The sequence below is a fragment of the Pristis pectinata genome, chromosome 14 (assembly GCF_009764475.1).
Source record: "Pristis pectinata isolate sPriPec2 chromosome 14, sPriPec2.1.pri, whole genome shotgun sequence".
Taxonomy (NCBI): Eukaryota; Metazoa; Chordata; class Chondrichthyes; order Rhinopristiformes; family Pristidae; genus Pristis; species Pristis pectinata.
In genome coordinates, this window is record NC_067418.1 from 49,569,315 (window position 1) to 49,592,821 (window position 23,507).

General features: G+C 50.7%; 1 protein-coding gene across 4 annotated transcripts in view; it reads left to right on the top strand.

The window, feature by feature from the left end:
• Positions 1 to 23,178, top strand: part of LOC127577631 (transcription factor PU.1-like) — a 36,958-nt gene extending 13,780 nt beyond the window's left edge. For 3 of the 4 annotated variants that reach the window (XM_052028972.1, XM_052028970.1, XM_052028969.1), the window contains exons 3-6: positions 13,331 to 13,575; positions 14,491 to 14,607; positions 18,747 to 18,903; positions 20,921 to 23,178. In XM_052028972.1, the coding sequence (XP_051884932.1) occupies positions 13,456 to 13,575; positions 14,491 to 14,607; positions 18,747 to 18,903; positions 20,921 to 21,231 (705 nt within the window). In that variant the 5' untranslated portion in view covers positions 13,331 to 13,455 and the 3' untranslated portion in view covers positions 21,232 to 23,178. The remainder of the gene's footprint in view (positions 1 to 13,330; positions 13,576 to 14,490; positions 14,608 to 18,746; positions 18,904 to 20,920) is intronic. The other variant, XM_052028971.1, reaches the window with a different exon arrangement.
• The last annotated feature ends 329 nt before the right edge of the window (positions 23,179 to 23,507 follow it).

Here is a 23,507-nt window from a genome sequence, read left to right on the forward strand (position 1 = left end):
TAAGGATGGACAAAAGGCAGAGGGTGACAGAGGAACTGAAGTGGATTGACATTAGTAAAGAAATGGTGATGGGTAGACTAATAGGGCTGAAGACTGACAAATCTCCAGGTCCAGATGGTCTGCATCCCAGGGTACTAAAGGAGGTGGCTCTAGAAATTGTGGATGCATTGGTGATCATTTTCCGATGTTCCTTAGATTCGGGATCAGTTCCTGAGGATTGGAGGATGGCTAATGTTATCCCACTTTTTAAGAAAGGAGGGAGGGAGAAAATGGGGAACTATCGTCCAGTTAGCCTAACATCTGTGGTGGGGAAGATGCTAGAGTCCATTATTAAGGATGAAATAGCGGCATATTTGGATAGCAATGATAGGATTGGGTCGAGTCAACATGGATTTACCAAGGGCAAATCATGCTTGACTAATCTACTGGAGTTTTTTGAGGATGTAACCAGGAAAATAGACGAGGGAGATTCAGTGGATGTTGTATACCTCGACTTTCAGAAGGCATTTGATAAAGTGCTACACAGGAGATTGGTGGGTAAAATTAGGGCTCATGGAATTGGGGGGCGGGTATTAACATGGATAGAAAACTGGTTGGCGGATAGGAAACAAAGGGTAGGGGTGAATGGATGTTTCTCAGAATGGCAGTCCGTGACTAGTGGGGTGCCACAGGGCTCGGTGCTGGGACTGCAGCTGTTTACGATCTATGTTGATGATTTAGATGAAGACATTGTGAATAACATTAGCAAGTTTGCTGATGATACAAAGTTGGGTGGCAGTGCGACATGTGCAGAGGAAGTTAGGAGAATTCAAGGTGATTTGGATAGGTTGGGTAAGTGGGCAGATACTTGGCAGATGAAGTTTAATGTGGATAAGTGTGAGGTTCTCCACTTTGGGAGCAGGAACAGGAGGGCGGATTATTATCTGAATGGTGTGGAGTTAGGTAAGGGGGAAATACAAAGGGATCTAGGAGTCCTTGTTCATCAGTCACTGAAAGTGAATGAGCAAGTGCAGCAGCCAGTGATGAAGGCTAATGGAATGTTGGCCTGTATTACAAGGGGAATTGAGTACAAAAGCAAAGAGATTCTTCTGCATTTGTACAGGGCCCTGGTGAGACCACTCCTGGAGTATTGTGTACAGTTTTGGTCTCCAGGGTTAAGGAAGGATATCCTGGCTATAGAGGGCGTGCAGCGTAGGTTTACGAGGTTAATTCTGGGGATGTCGGGACTGTCTTATGCTGAGAGGTTGGAAAGACTGGGATTGTACACGCTGGAATTGAGAAGATTGAGAGGGGATCTGATTGAAACATACAGGATTATTAAGGGATTGGACAAGATAGAGACAGGAAATATGTTCCAGATGTTGGGGAAGTCCAGGACCAGGGGGCATGATTTAAGAATAAGGGCTAGGCCATTTAGGACAGAGGTGAGGAAAAACTTCTCCCAGAGGGTTGTGAATTTGTGGAATGCACTGCCTCAGAGGGCAGTGGAGGCCGATTCTCTGGGCACTTTCAAGAAGGAGCTAGATAGGTTTCTTATAGATGGGGGAATCAAGGGATATGGGGACAAGGCAGGAACAGGATATTGATTGTTGAGGATCAGCCATGATCTCAAAATGGCGGTGCAGACTCGAAGGGCCGAATGGTCTACTTCTGCTCCTATTGTCTATTGTCTATAGATAGTCTTTAGGTGAGGTTTAAAGGTCGGCACAACACTGTGGGCCGAAGGCCCTGTATTGTGCTGTACTGTCCTATGTTATGTCAAGGATTCTGAGGATTAGGCAAAAACAACGAAGGACACGTGTGGCAGGTGGGGAGGACTGATACCGGCGGTGGGGGCACCCTTCAGGAGTAGAGGGGTTCTTAAAATACAGAACTAGGAGGGTAAAGACAGGGCATGGAATATCACGTGGCCGCGGTGGAGCAAAATCCCAGAACATTTCACCTACATTAAAAGCAAATGGCTAACTGAGGAAAAATGTGGGGCCCGAAGGGGAAATCTATGCATAGAGCCACAGGACGTGGGTAAGGTCTTAAGTGAATACTTCTCATCTCAGGGGAGCCACGTTGTAGTTGAAGAATTCAGGAAGGACGATCAGTTGAAATTTTGGAACATGGAAGCGTTAAAAAAGGAGCTATTGGATGACTCAGTGGGCTTAAAGGTGAATAAATCCCCAAGGCCTGATGAGATTTATCCCATGGGAGGCAAGGGAGGAGATTGCTGAGGCCCTGACCAATCGTTGCATTTTTGCTGGCCACAGGTGAGGTATCAGATGACTGGAGGGCAGTAAATGTGGTGCCTTTATTCAAGAAGGACAGCGGGCATAAGTCAGATAATTACAGGCCAGTGATTCTAACGTCAGTGGTTGGGAAATCAGTGTGAAAAATTCTGAGGGACAGGGTTAATCCACACTTGGGAAGGGAGGGACCAAACAACAGCATGGCTTTGTTAGGAGGAGATCCTGTCTTGACAAATTTGGTTATATTTTTTTGCAGAGGCAACAGAATGTATTGATGAGGGCAATGTGGTTGAGTCTACATGGAATTGGGGAACACCTTTGGAAAGGTCCAACTGAGAAGACTGGTCCAAAAGGTTACAGCCCATGGGATCCGGGGCAAGTTGGCAATTTGGACATAAAATTGGCTTGATAATAAAATGCAGAGTGTGATGGGGAGGGTTGTCTTTGTGACCAGTGGTGTACCACAGGGATTGGTGCTGGGACCCTTCCTGTTTGTTGTATACATTAGGGATCTGGATGTAAATGTAGGAGTGTGATTGACATGTTGTTGATAGTGGAAGTGGCTATTGATTAGTTGGTAAGATAAGCAGAGCAATGAAAGATGAAATTTAATCCTGATAATTGTGAGGTGATACACTATGGGAGAGTGAAACATACTGGGATGTATCGGATGGGAGGGACTATTCAAGAACAGGGGATCTTGGTGTGCAAGTTCAAGGATCCCTGAAGGTGGCAGCTGAGGTAGGTAAGGTGAAGACACGTATGGGAGACTTGCCTTCATTAGCCAGGGCACAGAACATAAAAGTAGGGAGGTTATGGTACGATTTTATTAAACATTATTTAGACAACAGCTGGCATACTGTGTATAGATCTGGTGACAACACTACAGGAAGGATGTGATTGCAATGGAAAGGATGCAGGCAAAATTCACCAGGATGTTGCAGTTTTGGGAAGTGACTGGATAGACAGTGTTTGTTTAGTCAATGTTTTAAATCAAAGACCATTCATCAGAGCTAACCTGATACTGTTGTCCTGCCCCGTGCTGTTGTCCTGTACTATTCTCCTGTCCTGTACTGTTGTCCCGTCCTCTCACTTTCTACAGACCAAGGGTGTAGCTATGGGCCCTCGCATGGGCCCCAGCTATGCCTGCCTCTTCACTGGCTACGTTGAACAGTCTCTGTTCCAAGCCTACTCCGGCCCCATTCCTCAGCTTTTTCTCCGTTATATTGACAACTGCATTGGTGCCACCTCTTGTACCCGTGCAGAACTTGACATTTCGCCACTAATCACCCAACTCTCCAATTCACTTGGACTATCTCTGACACCTCTCCCTCCGTCCTCGATCTTTCCGTCTTCATCTCAGGAGATTCCTTATCTACTGACCCACTGACACCCACAGCGACCTCGATTACAGCTCCTCCCACCCTGTCTCTTGCAAAGACACGATCCCTTTTTCTCAATTTCTCTGCCTCTGCTGTACCTGCTCCCATGATGAGGCTCCACTCCAGGACATCCGAGATGTCCAACTTCTTTTCTAACCGGGGTTTCCCCTCGACTGTGGTCGAGAGACCTCGCACCCGTATCTCTGCCACTTCCCCCACCTCCGCTTTCCACCCCCATCCCACCCAGACCCAACAGGGACAGGGTCCCCCTTGTCCTCACATTTCATCCCACCAGCCTACATATCCGACACATCATTCTCCGCCACTTCCGCCATCTCCAACGGGACCCCACCACCAAGAATATCTTCCCCTCCCCACCCCATTCTGCCTTTCGCAGGGACCACTCTCTCCGCGACTCCCCAGTTCACTCCTCCCCCCCACCCATCCCGCTCCCACCCTGGGGACTTTACACTGCCCCCACCACAGGTGCAACACCTGCCCCTACACCACCTCCATCCCCTCCATCCAGGGACCCAAACAGTCCTTTCAGGTGAGACAGAGACTCACCTGCACCTCCCTTAACATCACCTACTGCATTCGGTGCTCCGAGTGTGGCCTCCTCTACATTGGTGAGACCAACGCAGACTGGGTGACCGTTTCGCAGAGCACCTGACGCTCCATCCATAACCGTGACCTGCATCTCCCCGTTGCCGGTCACTTCAACCCCCTCCTCCCACACTGTCACTGATATGTCCGTCCTCGGCCTCCTCCACTGCCAGGGGAATTCCAAGCGCAAACTGGAGGAACAGCTCCTCATTTTCCGTCTTGGAACCTTGCAGCCTGATGGCACAAACATTGAATTCTCCCACTTTAGGTAATCTCCTCAACCTCCCCACCCCCACATCCCCCCCCCCCAACCTGTGTCTCTTCTTTTCCTCCATTTCCGAGCCTCTCTTTTTTCCCCCTCTCTCTCCATACCTTTGACCCATCCCCCGGTGGATCTGCTCTCCCCTCCTCCCCCGCACCTGCCCATCACTGTCTCTTACCTGCATCTACCTATCACCACCCTGTGCCCACCCCGCCTCCCCTCTTCTGTCCACCTATCACTGCTCTGCTTTTCCCTCCTATATATCGGGCTTCCCCCTTTTCCTATCTTCAGTCCTGATGAAGGGTCCTGACCCGAAACATTGACCGCCTGCTTTTCTCCACGGATGCTGCCCGGCCTGCTGAGTGCCTCCAGCATCACAGTGTTTTTCACCTGTACTGTTGTCATTAAGTCATACAGCACAGAAACAGGCCCTTCAGCCCAATTGGTCCATACCGACCAAGATTCCCATCTAAGCTAGTCCCCGTTGCCTGCGTTTGGCCCATATCCCTCTAAACCTTTCCTATCCATGTACCTGTCCAAGTGCCTTTTAAATGTCATTATTGTACCTGCCTCAACAACTTCCTCTGACAGCTTGTTCCATATACTGACCATCCTCTGTGTGAAGAAGTTGCCCCTCAGGTCCCTTTTAAATGTTTTCCCTCTCATCTTAAACCTATGCCCTCTGGTTTTTGATTCCCCTTACCTGGAAAAAAGACAGCGATCATTTTCACTATCTAAGCCTTCTGTACACCTCTATGCGCTTTATACACCTCTATAAGGTCACCTCTCAATATGCTAAGGAATAAAGTCCCAACCTGCCCAACCTTTCCCTATAACTCAAGACCTTGAGTAAATCTTCTTTGTAAATCTTTGTCATTCTTGTAAACCTTCATTGCGCTTTCCAGCTTAGTGGCATCTTTCCTATGAAAGGGTAGACAAAACTGTACACAATACTCCAGATATGGCCTCACCAACGCCTTGTATAAATGCAACATAACATCCCAACTTCTATACTCAGTGCCCTGACTGATGAAGGCCAGTGTGCCAAGCACCTTCTCCACCCTGTCCACCTGCGACGCCACTTTCAGGGAACGACGTACTTGTACTCCGAGGTCCCTCTGTTCTACAACACTCCCCAGGGCCCAGCTGTTCACTGCGAATGTCCTATCCTGATTTGTCTTCCCAAAATGCAACACCTGGCACCTATCTGGACTGAACACCATTTGCCATTCCTCGGCCCACTTTCCCAGCTGTTCAAGATCACCCTGTAAATTGTTATAACCTTCTTCACTGTCTACAACATGTCTATTTTTGTGTCATCTACAAAGTTACTAACCCTGCCTTGTACATTCTCATCCAAATTATTGATACAGATAACAAACGGCAATGGGCCCAGCACTGAGCCCTGGGGAACACCACTAGTCACAGGCCTCCAGTCCGAGAAACAACCTTCCACCATCCATTCCCTGCTTCCTACCATCAAGAAAATTAGTAGCCCTCCCTGGACCCCCACGCGATCTAACCTTCCACGAGGGACCTTGTCAGAAGCCTTGCTGAAGTCCACATAGACAATGTCCACTGCCCTACCCTCATCAATTCTCTTGGTTATCCCTTCGAAGAGTTCTTAACAGATGTGAGACACAATTTCCCACACACAAAGCCGTGATAAGTATTCCCAATCAGTCCCTGTCTATCCAAATCCTGTCCCTTGGAATCCCCTCCAGTAATATACCCACCACCGATGTCAGGCTGACTGGCCTGTAGTCCCTTGGCCTGCCTTTGCTGCCTTTCTTAGAAGACAAAACAACTTTAGCCACCCTCCAGTCCTCTGGAACTTCACCAGCAGCTGGTCGCCTCGTTATAGGAAAGATGTGGAAGCTTTAGAGAGGGTGCAGAGGAAATAAGATTTCTTTGTTCGTCACATGTACATTGAAACACACAGTGAAATGCATCTTTTGTATGGAGTGTTCTGGGGGCAGCCCGCAAGTGTCGCCACACTTCCGGCGCCAACATAGAACGCCCACAACTTCCTAACCCGTACGTCTTTGGATTGTGGGAGGAAACCGGAGCACCCGGAGGAAACCCATGCAGACACGGGGAGAAATTACAAACTCCTTACAGACAGCGGCCGGAATTGAACCCGGGTCGCTGACGCTGTAAAGTGTTATGCTAACCATTACACTACCGTGCCTGCCCAGGATGCTGCCTGGATTGGAGAGCATGTCTTATGAGGATAGGTTGAGTGAGCTGGGGCTTTTCTCTTTGGAGAGAAGGAGGATGAGAGGCGACTTGATAGAGGTGTACAAGATAAGAGGCACAGATCGAGTGGACAGTCAGAGACTTTTCTGCAGGGCAAGAATGGCTAACACAAGGGGGCATAATTTTAAGGTGATTGGAGGAAGATATAAGGGGGATATCAAGGGTAAGTTTTTTACACAGAGAGTGGTGGGTGCATGGAACGCACTGCAGGCAGAGGTTGTGGGGCTAGATATATTAGGGACAGTTAAGAGACTCTTAGACAGACACATGAATGATAGAGAAATGGGGAGCTATGTGAGAGGGAAGGGTTAGATAGATCTTAGAGAAGGATAAAATGTCGGCACAACATTGTGGGCCGAAGGGCCTGTACTGTGCTGTGGTGTTCTATGTTCTAAAGATGAAGCAACTATCTCTGCAAGGGCCTTCGCAATTTCCCCCCTAGCTTCCTACAAGGTCCAAGGATTCACTTGGTCAGGCCTTGGGGATTTATCTATTTTAATATGCTTCAGGACTGCCAATACCTTGTCTTTGGTGATTGGAATGTGGACCAGAACATTGCAAGTCATTTGCCTCAATTCCGTAGCTTCCAAGATCTTCTCCACAGTAAAAACTGAAGAGAAATATTCACTGAGAAGCAGAGGGCCCTCAGACCATCCTGGTGTGGGATGGGGGTGTCGAGGGATTGGACGTCCATCGCGGAAGTGAGCCAGTTGGGCAACTCAAAGTGGCAGGGGGCATCTGAGGTGTCGCAGATATAAATGACTGAGCAGGGCAGAAAGGATGGAGTCAAGGTAGGAAGAATTAGGGACAAGAGCAGGCTGGAACAACGGGTCTGCACAGGGGTCGTCCAGCTGTGGATCTTGGGCAGGGGATAGACCAATAAGAGATAAGATAAAATAAGATACCTTCATTAGTCGCATGTACATCGAAACACACAGTGAAATGTATCTTTTTGCGTCGAGTGTTCTGGGGGCAGCCCGCAAGTGTCACCACGCTTCCGGCGCCAACATAGCACGCCCACAACTTCCTAACCCGTACGTCTTTGGAATGTGGGAGGAAACCGGAGCACCCGGAGGAAACCCACGCAGACACACGGGGAGAACGTACAAACTCCTTACAGACAGCGGCGGGAATTGAACCCGTGTCGCTGGCGCTGTAATAGTGTCACGCTGACCGCTACACTACTACAGTGTATGGGCTTGGGGCCTGAGGCTGGAGACTGTGGGGGGGAGGGGAGGTGGGGGGGGGGGAAGACGCTGGAGATCAGAAACATGAATAGAAAATGCCAAAACCAATCAGGGAAACTGAGCCAATGACCTCCTCCCACCATGAGAGGTCGATCTGAAATGGCAACCTCTGCCCCCTCCCCACAGAGACTGCCTGACCCACCCTCGACATTCCCTGCTCATGCTACGGAACTGACCGGTTCTAACACAAACTGGAATGGCTGGTTATCTGAAATTGTTGAAGTCAGTCTGTAAAAAAACAAGAGACACTAGAAATACTCATCAGGTCGTGGAGCACCCATGGAGATAGAAATGCTCTTCTTCATCTTTCCCTTTCCTCTCTCTCTCTCTCTTTCACTCTTTCTTCCCCATCCCCCAATCTCTCTCTCTCTCCCCCTCTCCCTCCTTTCCACCTCTCCCTCCGGACCTCACTGCAGGTCTTGTGTTCCTCACTGCTCCTCGCTCCTCAGAAACTGCCTGACCTGTTGAGTTTTTCCAGCACTTAGTGCTTTTATTTCAGAAATATCGCACCTGCATTTTGATTTGCTTCTTTGATTCTCGATGTTGTACGAGTCTGGAAACGTTAGTCTAACTTGGGATCAGCTGTCCTCATACACACAAAGTTGGCCTGCGTCAGGAAGGATGTACTTTTCTTAGAGGCAGTGCAAGAGCTTCTCTAGAATGATTCCTGATAAACAAAGTCCAAGTGGAGTTTATGGTCACGTGCGCAAGTCCATGTGTGCACAGGTGCAATGAAAAACTTACTTGTAGCAGCATCACAGGCACATAGCATCAAATACGCAACATTCACAAGAAAAACATAAATTAAACATAAATTATAGACAATTTTTACAACAAAGAACACAATTAGAACAAAAAGACGTTCATTTTAGTGCAAAGTGATCAAAGTGGTGATAGTGTTGTTATACTGAGGTAGTGATTAGGGTTGTGCCAATTGCTTCAAGAACAAAATGGTTGAAGGGAAGTTGCTGTTCCTGAACCTGGTGGTGTGGGGACTTCAGGCTTCTGTACCTCCTGCCCGATGGGAGCTGCGAGAAGATGGCACGGCCTGGATGGTGGGGATCTTTGATGATGGATGTTGCCTTCTTGAGGCAGCGCCTCCTGTAGATACCACCGATGGTGGGGAGGGATGTGCCCGTGGTGTATTGGGCTGAGTCCACTAATCTCTGCAGCTTCTTACGTTCCTGCACATTCGAATTGCCGCACCAGACCGTGATGCAACCAGTCAGGATACTTTCAACAGTACATCTGTAGAAGTTTGTTAGAGTGTTCGGTGACAAACCGAACCTCCTTCACCTTCTGAGAAAGTAAAGGTGCCTCCCTTATGAATGCATCTATATGCTGGGCCCAGGACAGGTCATCCAATATGTTAATGCCCAGGAATTTAAAGCTGCTGACCCTCTCTGCAGCCGATCCACCAATGTAGACTGGGGCATGTTCACCCTCCTTCCCCTTCCTGAAGTCAACCATCAGCTCTTTAGTTTTACTGACGTTGAGCGAGAGGTTGTTGTTCTGGCACCACTCAACCAGGTGTCCTACCTCGCTCTTGTATGCTGACTCATCGCCACCTGTGATTCATCCAACAACAGTGATGTCACGGCAAATTTGTATATGCCATTCGGAGCTGTGCTAAGCCACACAGTCACATGTTTACAGGGAGTAGAGCAGGGGCTAAGCACGCAGCCCTGAAGTACACCTGTGTTGGTGGTCAGCGAGGAGGAGATGTTGTCACCGATCCTCCCTGACTGAGGTCTGCCGATGAGGAAGTTGAGGATCCAGTTGCAGAGGGAGGTTCAGAGGCCCAGGTCTTGAAGCTTGATGATGAGTTTGGATGGGAAGATTGTCGAATGCCGAGCTGTGGTCGGTGAACAGCAGCCCGACATACGTGCTCCTGTTGTCCAGATGGTCCAGAACAGAGCGAAGAGCCAGAGAAATCACATCCGCTGTCGACCTGTTGTTGCGGGAGGCAAATTGGAGCGGATCCAGCTCATCTCTGAGGCAGGAGCTGACTCACGCCATAATCAACCTCTCGAAGCACCTCATTGCAGTTGTTGTAAGTGCTATCGGACTGTAGTCAATGAGGCAGGTCACCACGCTCCTCTTGGGCACCGGCACAATAGATGCCTTTTTGAAGCAGATGGGAAACTCAGACCGCAGAAGTGAGAGGAAATACTCCAGCCTGTTGGTCCACACAGATCTTTAGTAACCGGCCAGGTACACCGTCTGGACCAGTTGCCTTTTGTGGGTTCACCCTCTAAAGGATACGAGGCACTGAGAAGAGGTTGAACAGGTTCAGCCCATGTGTCAGGACCGTTGAAGATTGAGAAGTGTTCACAGTGCAACTTACTGAGGGTTCGAGCAGGTCGACGCTGTGAAGGTGTTTTGCTGGAATGGGGAATCCGGAAGGAAGGGGCACTGTCTCAAGATAAAGGGTCACCCATTTCAGACTGAGATGAGGAGGAATTCCGTCACTAGAGTTGTGAATGTCTGGAATTCTCTAGCCGAGGCAGCTGCAATGCTGAGTCATTAAACACGTCAAGGCTGGGGTGGGTATTTTGAACCACAAAGGGGCACTAATGCTCAAAGAGATCAGGCAGGACTGTAGAGTTGAATCCGGAGATCAGATCAGCCGTGATCTTATGGAGAGGTGGGGCAGGTTCAAGGGGCAAGTTCAGTGCAGATCAAAAGTGAAGAGCAAACCAGGTCGGAAGGACAGAGCACGTAAACAAGGCACAGAGTGGTCACTGGACTGGGAAGCCAGAGAGAGGTTCAAATCTCACCATGTTCACTGTGGAACTTAAGCTGGTGATAAACGAAACCTGTGAATAAAAAGGCTCTTCGATAGATGCAGCAGTAACTTAAATTTGATCTTATAAGATAAGATCTCTTTATCAGTCACATGTACATCAAAACACACAGTGAAGCATCTTTAGCGTAGAGTGTTCTGGAAGGCAGCCCGCAAGTGTCGCCACACTTCCGGCACCAACATAGCAGGCCCACAACTTCCTAACCCGTACGTCTCTGGAATGTGGGAGGAAACCGGAGCACCCGGAGGAAACCCACGCAGACGCACGGGGAGAACATACAAACTCCTTAAACTAAGATAAGCTAAGCTAAGATGTCTTCATTAGTCACATGTACAGCAGCGGTGGGAATTGAACCCGGTTCGCTGGCGCTGTAATAGCGTCACACTAACCACTACACTGCCGTGCCCACCCTTATTATCTCTCTCCCGCTCTGCACTGTACCTGTCTCTCTTCTGCTGCATTGATTCCCCCCCCCCCCCCCTTTCACTCCCCACACCTTCTCTCATTCCCCACCGGCACTCCCTCCCACTCCCTCTTCATCTCTCCCACTCTTTTCCCCAAGCATGACTTCTCTGTTTAACCCACCACCACCCTTCTCTCTCTCTGCCCTCATTGCAAGTGACCAGACTGAAGGATCAGCTCTCGGACTGTGACTGCTTTGGGACTTGCTGTGGCTATGAAAGATAACATACATACCCAAGGCTTTCTTCCCTAGCGTCCCTCCCTTCCCTTTAGTTTCTCCCTCAGCCCTACCCTCCCACCCTCTCTTGGTTCGCTTCAGTCATTCTGACACACTCCCCTTCTCCCCCCTCCCCCGTCGTTCTTCGTCACTTTCTCCCCCTCCCACATCCCCCATCCGTCCACCTCCTCCCTGACCCCCCTCCCACATCCCCCATCCGTCCACCTCCTCCCTGACCCCCCTCCCACATCCCCCATCCGTTCCACCTCCTCCCTGACCCCCCTCCCACATCCCCCATCCGTCCACCTCCTCCCTGACCCCCCTCCCACATCCCCCATCCGTCCACCTCCTCCCTGACCCCCCTCCCACATCCCCCATCCGTCCACCTCCTCCCTGACCCCCCTCCCACATCCCCCATCCGTCCACCTCCTCCCTGATCCCCCTCCCACATCCCCCATCCGTCCACCTCCTCCCTGACCCCCCTCCCACATCCCCCATCCTTCCACCTCCTCCCTGACCCCCCTCCCACATCCCCCATCCGTCCACCTCCTCCCTGACCCCCCTCCCACCTCACTGTGTCCCACCCTTCCTCTCCGCCACGCTCCCTCCACCTCTCGCACCCTCCCTGCCCCATCCCGCGTGGTCTCTCGGTGTGTAGTTGTGAAAGTCGGTCTGCGCTGTAATAAAGCAGACAACAGCAGAACCACGGAGCGTACAATTAGTGCTTTACTATTTAATGCTAGTGGGAGTGAGGGATACAGAGAAAGAGTAAACAGTGTAACCCGTGCTCTGTACTGACCCCACTCAGAGATTTACATGTTTGTGTCCCTCCTTTTATACTTAATCTAAAGAAGCCTACGTGGGAAACTACACGTACCAGGGCAGTTGCTTACAGCAAACTTTTAGCAAAACAAGATATGCCTTAAGTGGATACGATAGGGTCTTTTAAGAGACTTTTGGATAGGTACATGGAGCTGAGAAAAATAGAGGGCTACGAGTAAGCCTTGTAATTTCTAAGGTAGGGACATATTCGGCACAGCTTTGTGGGCTGAAGGGCCTAAATTGTGCTGTAGGTTTTCTATGTTTCTATGTTAAGCACTTCCTTGTTTCTCACCAGCACCTGCACAACTTGCAGTCATAACTATAGTCACACCATTGCTGAAGCAATATCACGCCATGGTTGAAGAAATAAGAGTATACTCTATTTACTTAGAGTACTGTGTCCAGTTCCGGTCGCCTCATTATAGGAAGGATGTGGAAGTATTGGAAAGGGTGCAGAGGAGATTTAGCAGGATGTTGCCTGGTTTAGAGAGTATGGATTATGAGGAGAGACTAAGGGAGCTAGGGCTTTACTCTCTGGAGAGAAGGAGGATGAGAGGAGACATGATAGAGGTGTACAAAATATTAAGAGGAATAGATAGAGTGGACAGCCAGCGCCTCTTTCCCAGGGCACCAATGCTCAATACAAGAGGGCATGGCTTTAAAGTAATGGGTGGGAAGTTCAAGGGAGATATCAGAGGGAGGTTTTTTACCCAGAGAGTGGTTGGGGCGTGGAATGCGCTGCCTGAGGCAGTGGTGGAGGCAGGTACGTTGGTCAGATTCAAGAGATTATTAGATAAGCATATGGAGGAATTTAAAATAGAGGGATATGTGGGAGGAAGGGGTTAGATAGTCTTAGGCGAGGTTTAAAGGTCGGCACAACATTAAGGGCCGAAGGGCCTGTATTGTGCTGTACTGTTCTATGTTCTATGAAATAGCTACACACCGTTAACCCTTACATTTCCAGTTAGCTTTTATATAGTCAGTGACCCCCCCCCCCCCACTCTCTCTCTCCCTCTCTCTCTCGAGCAGTGGCTGACCACTTCTGGGAGGACTCCGGCACCCACTTCTACCGAGACCTGGAGCCCTTTGCAGACAGTCACTTCACCGAGCTGCAGAATGTGCAGCCGCCGCAGCTGCAACAGCTGTACCGCCACATGGAGATCCAACAACTGCACAACCTGGAGTCCCTGCCCGTCGCCAGCAACCGCATCAACACGGCCGCCCACTATACCAAGACTCAGCCCCCGGCAACCGCCAGCTTCGCCACTCCCCAGGTAGGACACAGGCTATTCCGTCATGAACAGACCCCTCCCTCAGTGCTGGAGACTAAACTCCTCCCCACTCCCGGGTTACTGAGTGTACACCTCTGGTGCAGCGTTCGGAGTGAATGGTTGAGCAGGAATGGTGGGTTCAAGCTGCTGGAGTCTTTCACTGCTGCGCTGGGTGAGAGGCAGGAGTGGGATTGAGGAGGGTAGGCACTTCCTTCAGTAACTGTAAAATTGCCCAAGGTCAGGAAGTGTTGCAGCTCATACCGAGCCCAGGACATTGCAGAGCCCAGGAAGTGCTCACCAACGGTTAAAAAAATGTTTCCCCCGCTCACATTTTTTTGGAACACGTCTGTGAAATACCGACGTTGCAACACAGTCCAGGCCGAATTATCCTCTGCCACCCGCAACAACAAGCAGTTTAATCAGACTTACCGCTGTCCTCTCAGCTACCCTCACCGCCTCGCGACTCTCGGCGCTGTTTATCGGGACAAGGCTCTGTTTGTCTCCCCATGCCAGACAGCAGCTGAGCGATCCTCTTCCCTACCGTTGCTTTCAGTCATGGAAGAATGCAGGGCAGAAACAGGCCCTTCGGCCCACTGAGATTGTACTGACCAACAAGATCCCATTTACACTAATGCCGTAACTGATCCCATTTTTACTGACCCACATCCCCATCAACTGTCTTTTAAAAGTTGTTAATTGGATTGGAAAGGATGGTACCTGGGTTTAGAAGGTTATGGGCCAAATGCTGGCAAATGGGTCTAGCTTTGATGGGGCATGTCGGTCTGCATCGACCAGTTGGCCTGAATGGCCTCTTTCTGTGCTGTATGACTCTATGAACTCCTCCCACATTCTACCACTCACCTACACGCTAGGGGCAATTTACGATGGCCAACTAACCTATTGACCTGCACATCTTAGGGACGCTGGAGGAAACCGGAGCACCCGAGGGAAACCCACGCGGTCGTGGGGAGCGTAGCAGTTGGCGCGATGCTGTCACAGCGCCCGGCGACCCGGGTTCAATTCCCGCCACTGTCTGTAAGGAGTTTGTATATTCTCCCCGTGTGTGTGCGTGGGTTCCCTCTGAGTGCTCCGGTTTCCTCCCACGTTCCAAAGATGTGCGGGCTTAGCGGGTTAACGTGGGTGTAATTGGGCAGCGCGGGCTCGTTTGGTTCGGAAGGGCCTGTTACCGTGCTGTATAAATAAAGTTCGAAAGTGCAAACTCCACACAGACAGCACTGGAGGCCAGGATCGAACCCGGGTCTCTGGAGCTGTGAGGCAAGTGGCTCTACTAGATGTGCCACTGTGTCACCCTTTCCTACAATAAGCAGCCCAGTACAGTGCACTACACCTATGATTTTATGCAGGTTCATTACTTTGTCCTTATTTTTAAAATTCTGCATCACTTGAAATAAAACATAGAATTCTACGTTTTCTTCCAGATTCATTGGCCCAGCTGTCCATAGCCCTTGGTCCACCCTCAGTAACAAGCCTGTTTCCATCAGAGCATACTCCCGGTGGTCATTGAATCGGGTCAATTTTTAACCAACCCCCCCTACCTTATCAATACCCCCTCGCAGTTTCTCTTGGTCTTCTGGAGACGTAGTACCTATGCCTCCAATTTGGTTTCATTTCCTGAACACATGCTTGGTACAGAGGCCCTGTGCAACATGTTGTACGCCCACCCACTCACTCTGACCAGCTCCCTGTAAACGCTCAGATTTCCGCCCCCCACCCCCCCCTTCCCCCACCAGTCCAATTTCTGGTTATCCGTCTCATTGCAACGGCCCCCTACCTAGGCATTTTCCATCTGCCAACGTGTCAAAAAGCAACTTAGAAGTCTGTGCGTCCTCCCGAAACGTTGACCTCCTGCTTTTCTCCGCGGATGCTGCCCAGCCTGCTGAGTTCCTCCAGCGTCGTTGTGTTTGTCATCTGTACATCCTCCACCCAGCACACTCCCCTCACCTCCTGTGTCTGCCACAATCTGTTTATCAGAACCAATTTTTATTGTCACTGGTATGTCTGAAATTTGTTGTTCTGCGGCAGCAGTACAGTGCAAAGACATGAAATAACCATAAATTACAAAATAAATAAGTAGTGCAGCAAAAAAAAATTGCAGTAACATGCAGCTGGAGTTTAATCCCAGCAAGTGCAAGGTGTTGCATTTTGGGAGTTCCAATGTCAGGGGAAAGTACACACTTAATGGCAGGACTCTTGACACCATTGATGTACAGACGGATCTTGGGGTCCAAGTCCACAGCTCACTGAAAGTGGCCACGCAAGTAGATAGGGTGGTAAAGAAGGCATATGGCACACTTGCCTTTATTAGCCGCAGCACTGAGGATGTCAGAAAGTCACGATGCAGCTTTATAAAACTCCGGTCAGGCCCTATTTGGAGTATTGCGTGCAATTCTGGTCGCCCCATTACAGGGAGGGTGTGGGAGCTTTGGAGAGGGTGCAGAAGAGGTTCACCAGGATGCTGCCTGGATGAGAGGGTATGAGCTATCAGGAGAGGTTGGACAGACTTGGGTTGTTTTCTCTGGAGCGGCAGAGGCTGAGGGGAGACCTGATAGAACTATGTAAAATTATGAAAGGTATAGACAGTCAGAATCTTGCTCCCAGGGTAGAGGGCATGCATTGAAGGTGAGAGGGGGGAAGTTTAAAGGAGATGTGCAGGGCAAGTTTTTTTTTACACAGAGAGTGGTGGGTGCCTGGAACGTGCTGCCAGGGGTGGGGGTGGAGGCAGATACAATAGCGACACTTAAGAGGCTGTTAGACACATGAATATGCAGAGATCATGTGTGGGCAGAAGGGATTTAGTTTAATTCGGCATTGTGTTCGGCATGGACACTGTGGGCCAAAGGGCCTGTTCTTGTGCTGTACTGTTGTATGTTCTACATAACATCTTCAACTCACTTTGAATCAATTATTGCCCATCCAAATTTAGTGGGGTTCCCATGTTGCTTTACCTTTTTCAATATGACCCTCTGAATGTCCTCTGACACACGTCCACCCACAGTGAAACACTGAAATTCCAGGAATATTCTCCCTAAGGACCCCAGGATGTATCCCACCACTGCAGCCTTGCCTTTCAGCAACTTCATAGACTTAACCAAGACGCAATTCCCCATTGTTTCCAGCACGTGTGTCGGAGGGAGCATGCCAGCCATTCCTTAGAGACTGTGTCTGCCAGTCCTGTTGCTCCCGGACAGTGTTGCTTGCAGACCAAGCGGCTTCTGTGGAGAGAGAAGCAGAGAGAATGGTGCAGGGCCATGAGGACAATGGGAATGTCTGCTATAGGGTGGAGTCCCAGAGACCGAATGATCCAGAGAGCCAGGTTCGATGCTGACCTCCAGGCGCTGTCTGTGCAGAGTCTGCATGTCCTCCCCGTGACCCGCATGGGCTCCCCCCCCCCGGGTGCTCCGATCTCCTCCCACGTCCCAAAGGTGTGCGGGTTGGTAGCTTAATTATTCACCAGCCTAGGTGTGGCTGGGTGCAGGGAGTGGAGAGAGGTGGGGAGAGTAAAAAATAGGTTAGTGTAGTGTAAATGGGTGGTTACCAGTGGGTGAGGACTCGACGTGTCATAGAACATTGAACATTACAGCACAGTACAGGCCTTTCAGCCCACAATGTTGTGCCGACATTTTGTCCTGCTCTAAGATCCATCTAACCCTTCCCTCCCACATAGCCCTCCATTTCTCTATCATTCATGGGTCTATCTAAGAGTCTCTTAAATGTCCCCAACGTACCTGCCGAGGGGCAGGTACATTATGTATTTGTCGGGGGGCCTGTTTCCGTGCTGTATGATTCTAAAGAATACTAGAAAAGCCCAATGCATCAGGCAGCATTGACAATAAGTTACAGGTAAAGTTACAGGTTGATGACCTTCCGTCAGAACCAGCGGCTCTGACACGAACTGGAACGGCTGGCTATCTGAAATTGTTGAATGCGATGTTGGCTCCCGAGAGCTGCTGTGGCATGCCAGGCGGAAGGTGAGGTGCTGCTGCCCAAGCTGACGTTGCTCTTCACTGGAGCAGGTCAGGAAGCCACCGATAGATAGATAGGTAGTTATTTATTAGTCACATGTACATCGAAACACACAGTGAAATGCATCTTTTTGCGTTACTGAGAATGTGCTGGGGGTTCAGCCCACAAGTGTTGCCACTCTTCCGGTGCCAGCATAGCACGCCCACAACTTCCTAACCCGTACGTCTTTGGAATGTGGAAGGAAACCGGAGCACCCGGAGGAAACCCACGCAGACACACGGGGAGAACGTACAAACTCCTTACAGACAGCGGCCAGAATTGAACCCAGGTCGCTTGTACTAGAGTTACGCTAACCGCTACGCTACCGTGCGAGGTAGAATGGGGAATGGAAGCGGCAGGTAACGATGAAGTTCTGCAAAGTGGGTGCACAATCTGCACTTTGTTCCTCCAATGCAGAGGGGGCCACGTCACAGTGGACACAGCCCGGTCCATCACGGGCACAGCCCTCCCCACCACTTACAGCATCTACAGAAGGCCCAGCCTCAAGAAGGCGGCATCTGTCATCGAGGATCCCCCACCATCTGGGTCATGCCCTCTCCTCGCTGCTACCGTCAGGCAGAAGGTACAGAAGCCTGAAGTCCCACACTACTTCCCTACAGCTTCTTGAACCATCCCGCACAACCCTAACCCTACCTCAGCAACGGGAACACTATGGACCACCTCTTGCACTACTCTGGACTTGTCTCCATATGTTTTTAGCACTAACGACTTATTATTGGACAGACCTTTTCTTCTCCCTCTCTCTCTCACTCTCTCTTCACTGCCTTGCATAATTTATGTTTATATTTATGTTCTGTGTGTTGTCTGTACCTGCATACCTGTGATGCTGCTGCAAGCAAGTTTTTCATTGCACCTGTACCTCATCGCATTTGTGCACGTGACAATAAATTCGACTTGAATACTCCTTAAGCCTGTCACGGTGACCTAGTGTTTGTCACCTGTTAGCTGATAGGTCTCTGTGTGTCTCCCTGTCTAGTTGTGGGTGACAACACAGCCCAGTCACCACCTTCAGAAGTTCTCCCACGTTAGAGGTGTTCTGTAGTTGCTGTGTAGGTCGGACACTGGGTCACATCCCACACTCAGTGATGTCTGGAGGTGCCTCCTTGTGACGACTGCCCTCTCTGACCCAGGTGCCCTACATATCGCACTGGTGCCCACAGTACACGCACTCGGCCGAGCGCAGTTCTGACGAGGAGGACCTGGAGAGGCACAGCCCGCCGCTGGAGGTGTCCGACGGGGAGACAGAGACCGCCGAGCCCACTTCTCAGATGGTCGGAGCAGAATCAGGCAAGTACAAGCCGGCACGGCGTAGGAGAGAGCGCGGAGCAGTGTGTGGGGGGGGGGGCGGAACGAAGGGCAGTAAAAGCAGGAATGCCGGGATTAGGAAGAGGGGGGAAGCAGAGGCGAGGACGTGAGCAGGAAGGCGGTGTTAGTGGGGGAGTGGACAAAAACGAGGGGGGGAAAGTCACAGTGCATCTGAAAGTGCTTCACAAGAGTGAACCATGGCAGACTTCAACGCTTAGCCACAAGAGGAGAGGTTAGGGTAAGTGACCAACAGCTCGGGGGAAAGGTAGATCCTGGAGGAGGAAGGAGAGGTGAGGAGGTACAGAGTCACGGAGTTACACAGCACAGAAACTGAGGCCCAACTCGTTCATACTGACCAAAGCCAGCCCTTGTTCCCACAACCTCCCTCTCCCCTTCCTCCCCATACTGTTTGACTACGTCGCCATCACGAAATAAACATTCAACACCAGAATTATAAATGACATAGAGTCATACAGCATGGAAACAGGCCCTTCAGCCCAACTCGTCCATGCCAACCAAGCTGCCTATGTGGGCTAGTCTCATGTGCCTGCATTTGGCCCATACATTGTAATTGTACCCGCCTCTGGCAGCTTGTTCCATACACCCACCACCCTCTGTGTGAAAAATTTGCCCCTCAGATCCCCTTTAAATCTTTCCCCTCTCACCTTAAATCCATGCCCTCTCGTTTTACACTCCCCTATCCTAATACTGTGACCGTCCACCTCATCTACTCCCTCATGATTTTATAAACCTCTATAAGGTCACCCCCCAGTCTCCTGCGCTAAAGGAAGAGAAAGCCCCAGCCTGTCCAGTCTCTCCTTACAACTCAAACACTCCGGTAAAATCCTCCTGAATCTTTTCTGTGTTCTCTCCAGCTTAATCACATCCTTCCTATAGCTGGGCAACCAGAAATGCACACAATATTCCAAGCATGGTCTTACTAACGACTTGTACAGTTTGTTTTTTATTTTACAAACATTTATTTGTTAAAAGCACTACAAAACGACATCCAGTGTCAGGACTACTACAACTAATACAAGAAAGTAGAAGAAAAACAATGCAAACTACAGAACTACAGCAATAACGCTAACTAACACCCGCTAAATGCACACACACTTCAGATGAGAATCGCATTCACGACTTGTACAGCTGTATCACGACGTCCCAACTCCTGTACTCAATACCCTGACCGACAAAGGCAAGCCTCTTCGTCACCCTGTGACGCCACATTCACGGAACTATGTACCTGTGCCTTCTTTGTTCCTCAGCCCCCGCCATTCACTGTGTAAAGCCCTGCCCTGCTTTAACTCACCAAAATGTAACCCTTCACAAGTTGAGGGTTGGGGAGGAAAGTTCAGAACCCAGAGCCTTGTCAGCTGAAGGCTGGGCTGCCAATATTGGGGCAGCTAACACAGAGAAGATGCCAGGTACCCCAGACCGCCGTAGAACCAAATGGCATCAGAGAGATGGAGAACAAAACTGCAGATGCTGAAAATCTGAGATAAAAGCAGAAAGTGCTGAGATACCCAGTAGGTCAGGCAACATCTGTGGGGAGAGAAACAGGGTTAACGGTCTGGGTTGAAGGCCCTTTGTCAGAAGTACGGGTCTGTTAATTTGGGTTTAAAATGGGTGGTGCGGACTCGTTGGGCCGGAAGGGCCTGTTACCACGCTGTAAATAAAACTTCAAAAAAAAAGAACGCTCCGATGACGTGTTGTTGATCTGAAAGATGAGCAGTGTTGAAGAGCCACTGGAGGACAGTGAGGTCCTCAGCCTCTCGAACAACTTACCACCCGCCCGAGACACGCCGCCCTTCTCACGCCGCCCCCGCTGTCAACTCATTGGCTCATTCACCGCCCGTTCCGATTGGCTCGGCTCCCGAACCAATCGGGGCCCAGTTCTGCTCTAACCGCCATCCCTGCTAGCCCGCATTGGAGGGCAGCTCAGGGTGACGTTGTCATCGTCGCCTCCTATACTCATCTCGCGTCCCTTCCTCGGCAGGGAACAAGAAGAAGATCCGACTCTATCAGTTCCTCCTGGATCTTCTCCGCAGCGGCGACATGAAGGAGAGCATCTGGTGGGTGGATAAGGACAAGGGCACCTTCCAGTTCTCCTCCAAGCACAAGGAGGTGCTGGCGCACCGCTGGGGGGTGCAAAAGGGCAACCGGAAGAAAATGACCTACCAGAAGATGGCCAGAGCGCTTCGGAACTACGGCAAGACGGGCGAGGTGAGGAAGATCAAGAAGAAGTTGACCTACCAGTTCAGCGGCGAGGTGATGGGGAGAGGGGAGTGGAAACATTACCCCCATTGAGAAGCGAAACCCCCCCCCACCCCCCCCCACGCGCGCACCCCACCGCCCCACCCTTCCTCACTGCTGCCGGGCTAAACCTGCCGCCCCTCGCCGTCCCCCGGCTCAAAGCTCGTTGTCACGGGGAGCCCGTCGGGGGGGGGGGGGGGTGGGCGAGGGAAATGCTCCTCCCGGAACAGAAGCTCATCAGTCCATCATGTCTCCCCCTTCCTCTGCCCTCCCACACCTCCATCTCTCCTCCCCTCAACATACCTCGATTCCCCTCCTCACCTCTCCCCATCTCTCCTTCCTCACTCTTCACCGCATCCCCTCCAACACCCGATGTCCCTGCCCTTTTCTGTCCTCACCGGCTCCCACTCCCCGCCTAGTTCTTTTCCCTCTCCTCCAGCTCCCATTCGCCTTGGATGCCCTCCTCCCCGTCACCCTCTGGTTTCCCCCACCAGCTACCCCACCCACTTCACAGTAGGCCACCCTGAGTGATGAGGCAGGTATTCTGCACGGTGCCCTGACACACACCTACTGCTCTGTGCTGTGTGTGGAGTGGGGTCAGATTGTGTGGGGTTGTACATGGGTCAGGGTGTGGGTGGATTGTGTGGGGTTATGCATGGGGTTGGATTGTGTGATGGGACTGTGCATGGGGTTACGGGTGGGGCTGTCTACTGGGAAGGTGTGTCTGCGGTTGTGTGTTGGGGCTCTGTGTGGGGTTACGATGGCGTGCAGGTTGGATTGGGTGCAGTTGTGGGTGGGGTTGTGTGAGGTCCTGTGAATGTGTGTTTCTGTGTGTGTGGCGGGGGTGTATGTGTGTGTGTATGGGGGTGCGTGTGTTGTATAAGGGTCTGTGGTCCTGTCAGTGTGTGTGTGTGTGTGTGTGTGTGTGTGTGTGTGGGGTGTGTGTGCATGTATTTGTGTCTGGGGAGTGTGGGTTGTGTAAGGGTCTGTGGTCCTGTCAATGTGTGTGTAGATGGTCTATGTGTGTGTGGGGTGTGTGTGAGCGTATGTGGTCCTGTGAATTTGAGTATGTGTATCTGTATGTGTGGGGGGTGTATGTATGTATAGGGTTGTGTGGTTGTATAAGGGTCTGTGGTCCTGTGTGTGTGTGGGGTGTGTGTGCATGTATCTATGTCTGGGGTGTTTGTGGGTTGTGTGAGGGTCTGTGGTCCTGTCAATGTGTGTGGGGGGGGGGGGTTTGTGTGGCGTGGGGTGTGTGTGGGGTCTGTGTGGGTTGTGTGTGGTCTTGTGAATGTGTGTGTGTGGCGGGGGTTTGTGTGTGTGTGTGTGTGTGGGTGTGTGTGTGGGTGTGGGTGTATGTGTGTGTGTGGGTGTGGGTGTATGTGTGTGTATATAGTTTTTCTGGCTGTTCCCTTGAACTGAGCTGCCACCTTGTCCAGTGCTGGGTTGGTGGGATCCCCATCAGCCCGTTGTGTGCGATGGAATAAATGCCTGCTCCTGCTCGGTAAACCCACCGACCTCTCTTGCCTCCCGTGCCCTGGCTCTGTCCCACCTCTTCGACAAGCCTCACATAGGACCCGGACTGGCCTCTCTCGGGGGATTAAGTGGAGGGGCACGGTCCCAGATGGGAACATCTCCCCCCCAAGGCAACAGATACCCCACTCAGCAACATCCGAATCCACAGCTCCCAGCAAGGAGGGTTGTCTCTTCATCATGCCCTCCGATCTCAGAGATGTTCATGAGACTGAGGAGGGATTGAGGCCCCCTGTCTACTTCAAGCCCCTCCAAGAGCACCAGCTATGTCCCACAGCTCTGTAGGACAGAAGCTGCCGACTGGTCGGATTCTGGCCGAGGCCCCGTTGGACGAGGTGGTTCTGTGTGGAGACTGGGGATCCTCGCCATTTACTGATTTACAGAGAGCTGTGTGTGAAGTGGTGATTTTAGCTTTTTCACTGTATTTATGGACATTTTTTTTGTTTTGAATAAACTGCTGCAAATTAGTGCGACCAAGGTGTGTTCATGTGAGGGCAAAAAGGGGTGCGTTATCCTCTCCTCCCCGGTTATATGTGACTGAAGGAAATCAAACAACAGCATGTCTGTGGACAGGCAAGGAGAAACTCTGGGGTGGGGATGCGACTCTGTCTCTGCTCGGACCATCATTTCTGACATCAAGTTATTCTCACCAGGCTATAACTAACATTGAAGTTTAATTATGTAAAAGAAAATGGTGAAAGTAGAAAATAATGAATCTACAGCTGGATCCATCAAATCTGAAGCAAATTCTTTCAGTATCCGTGACTGCTGAGGTAAGGGTTTTGTCCAATGGTTCA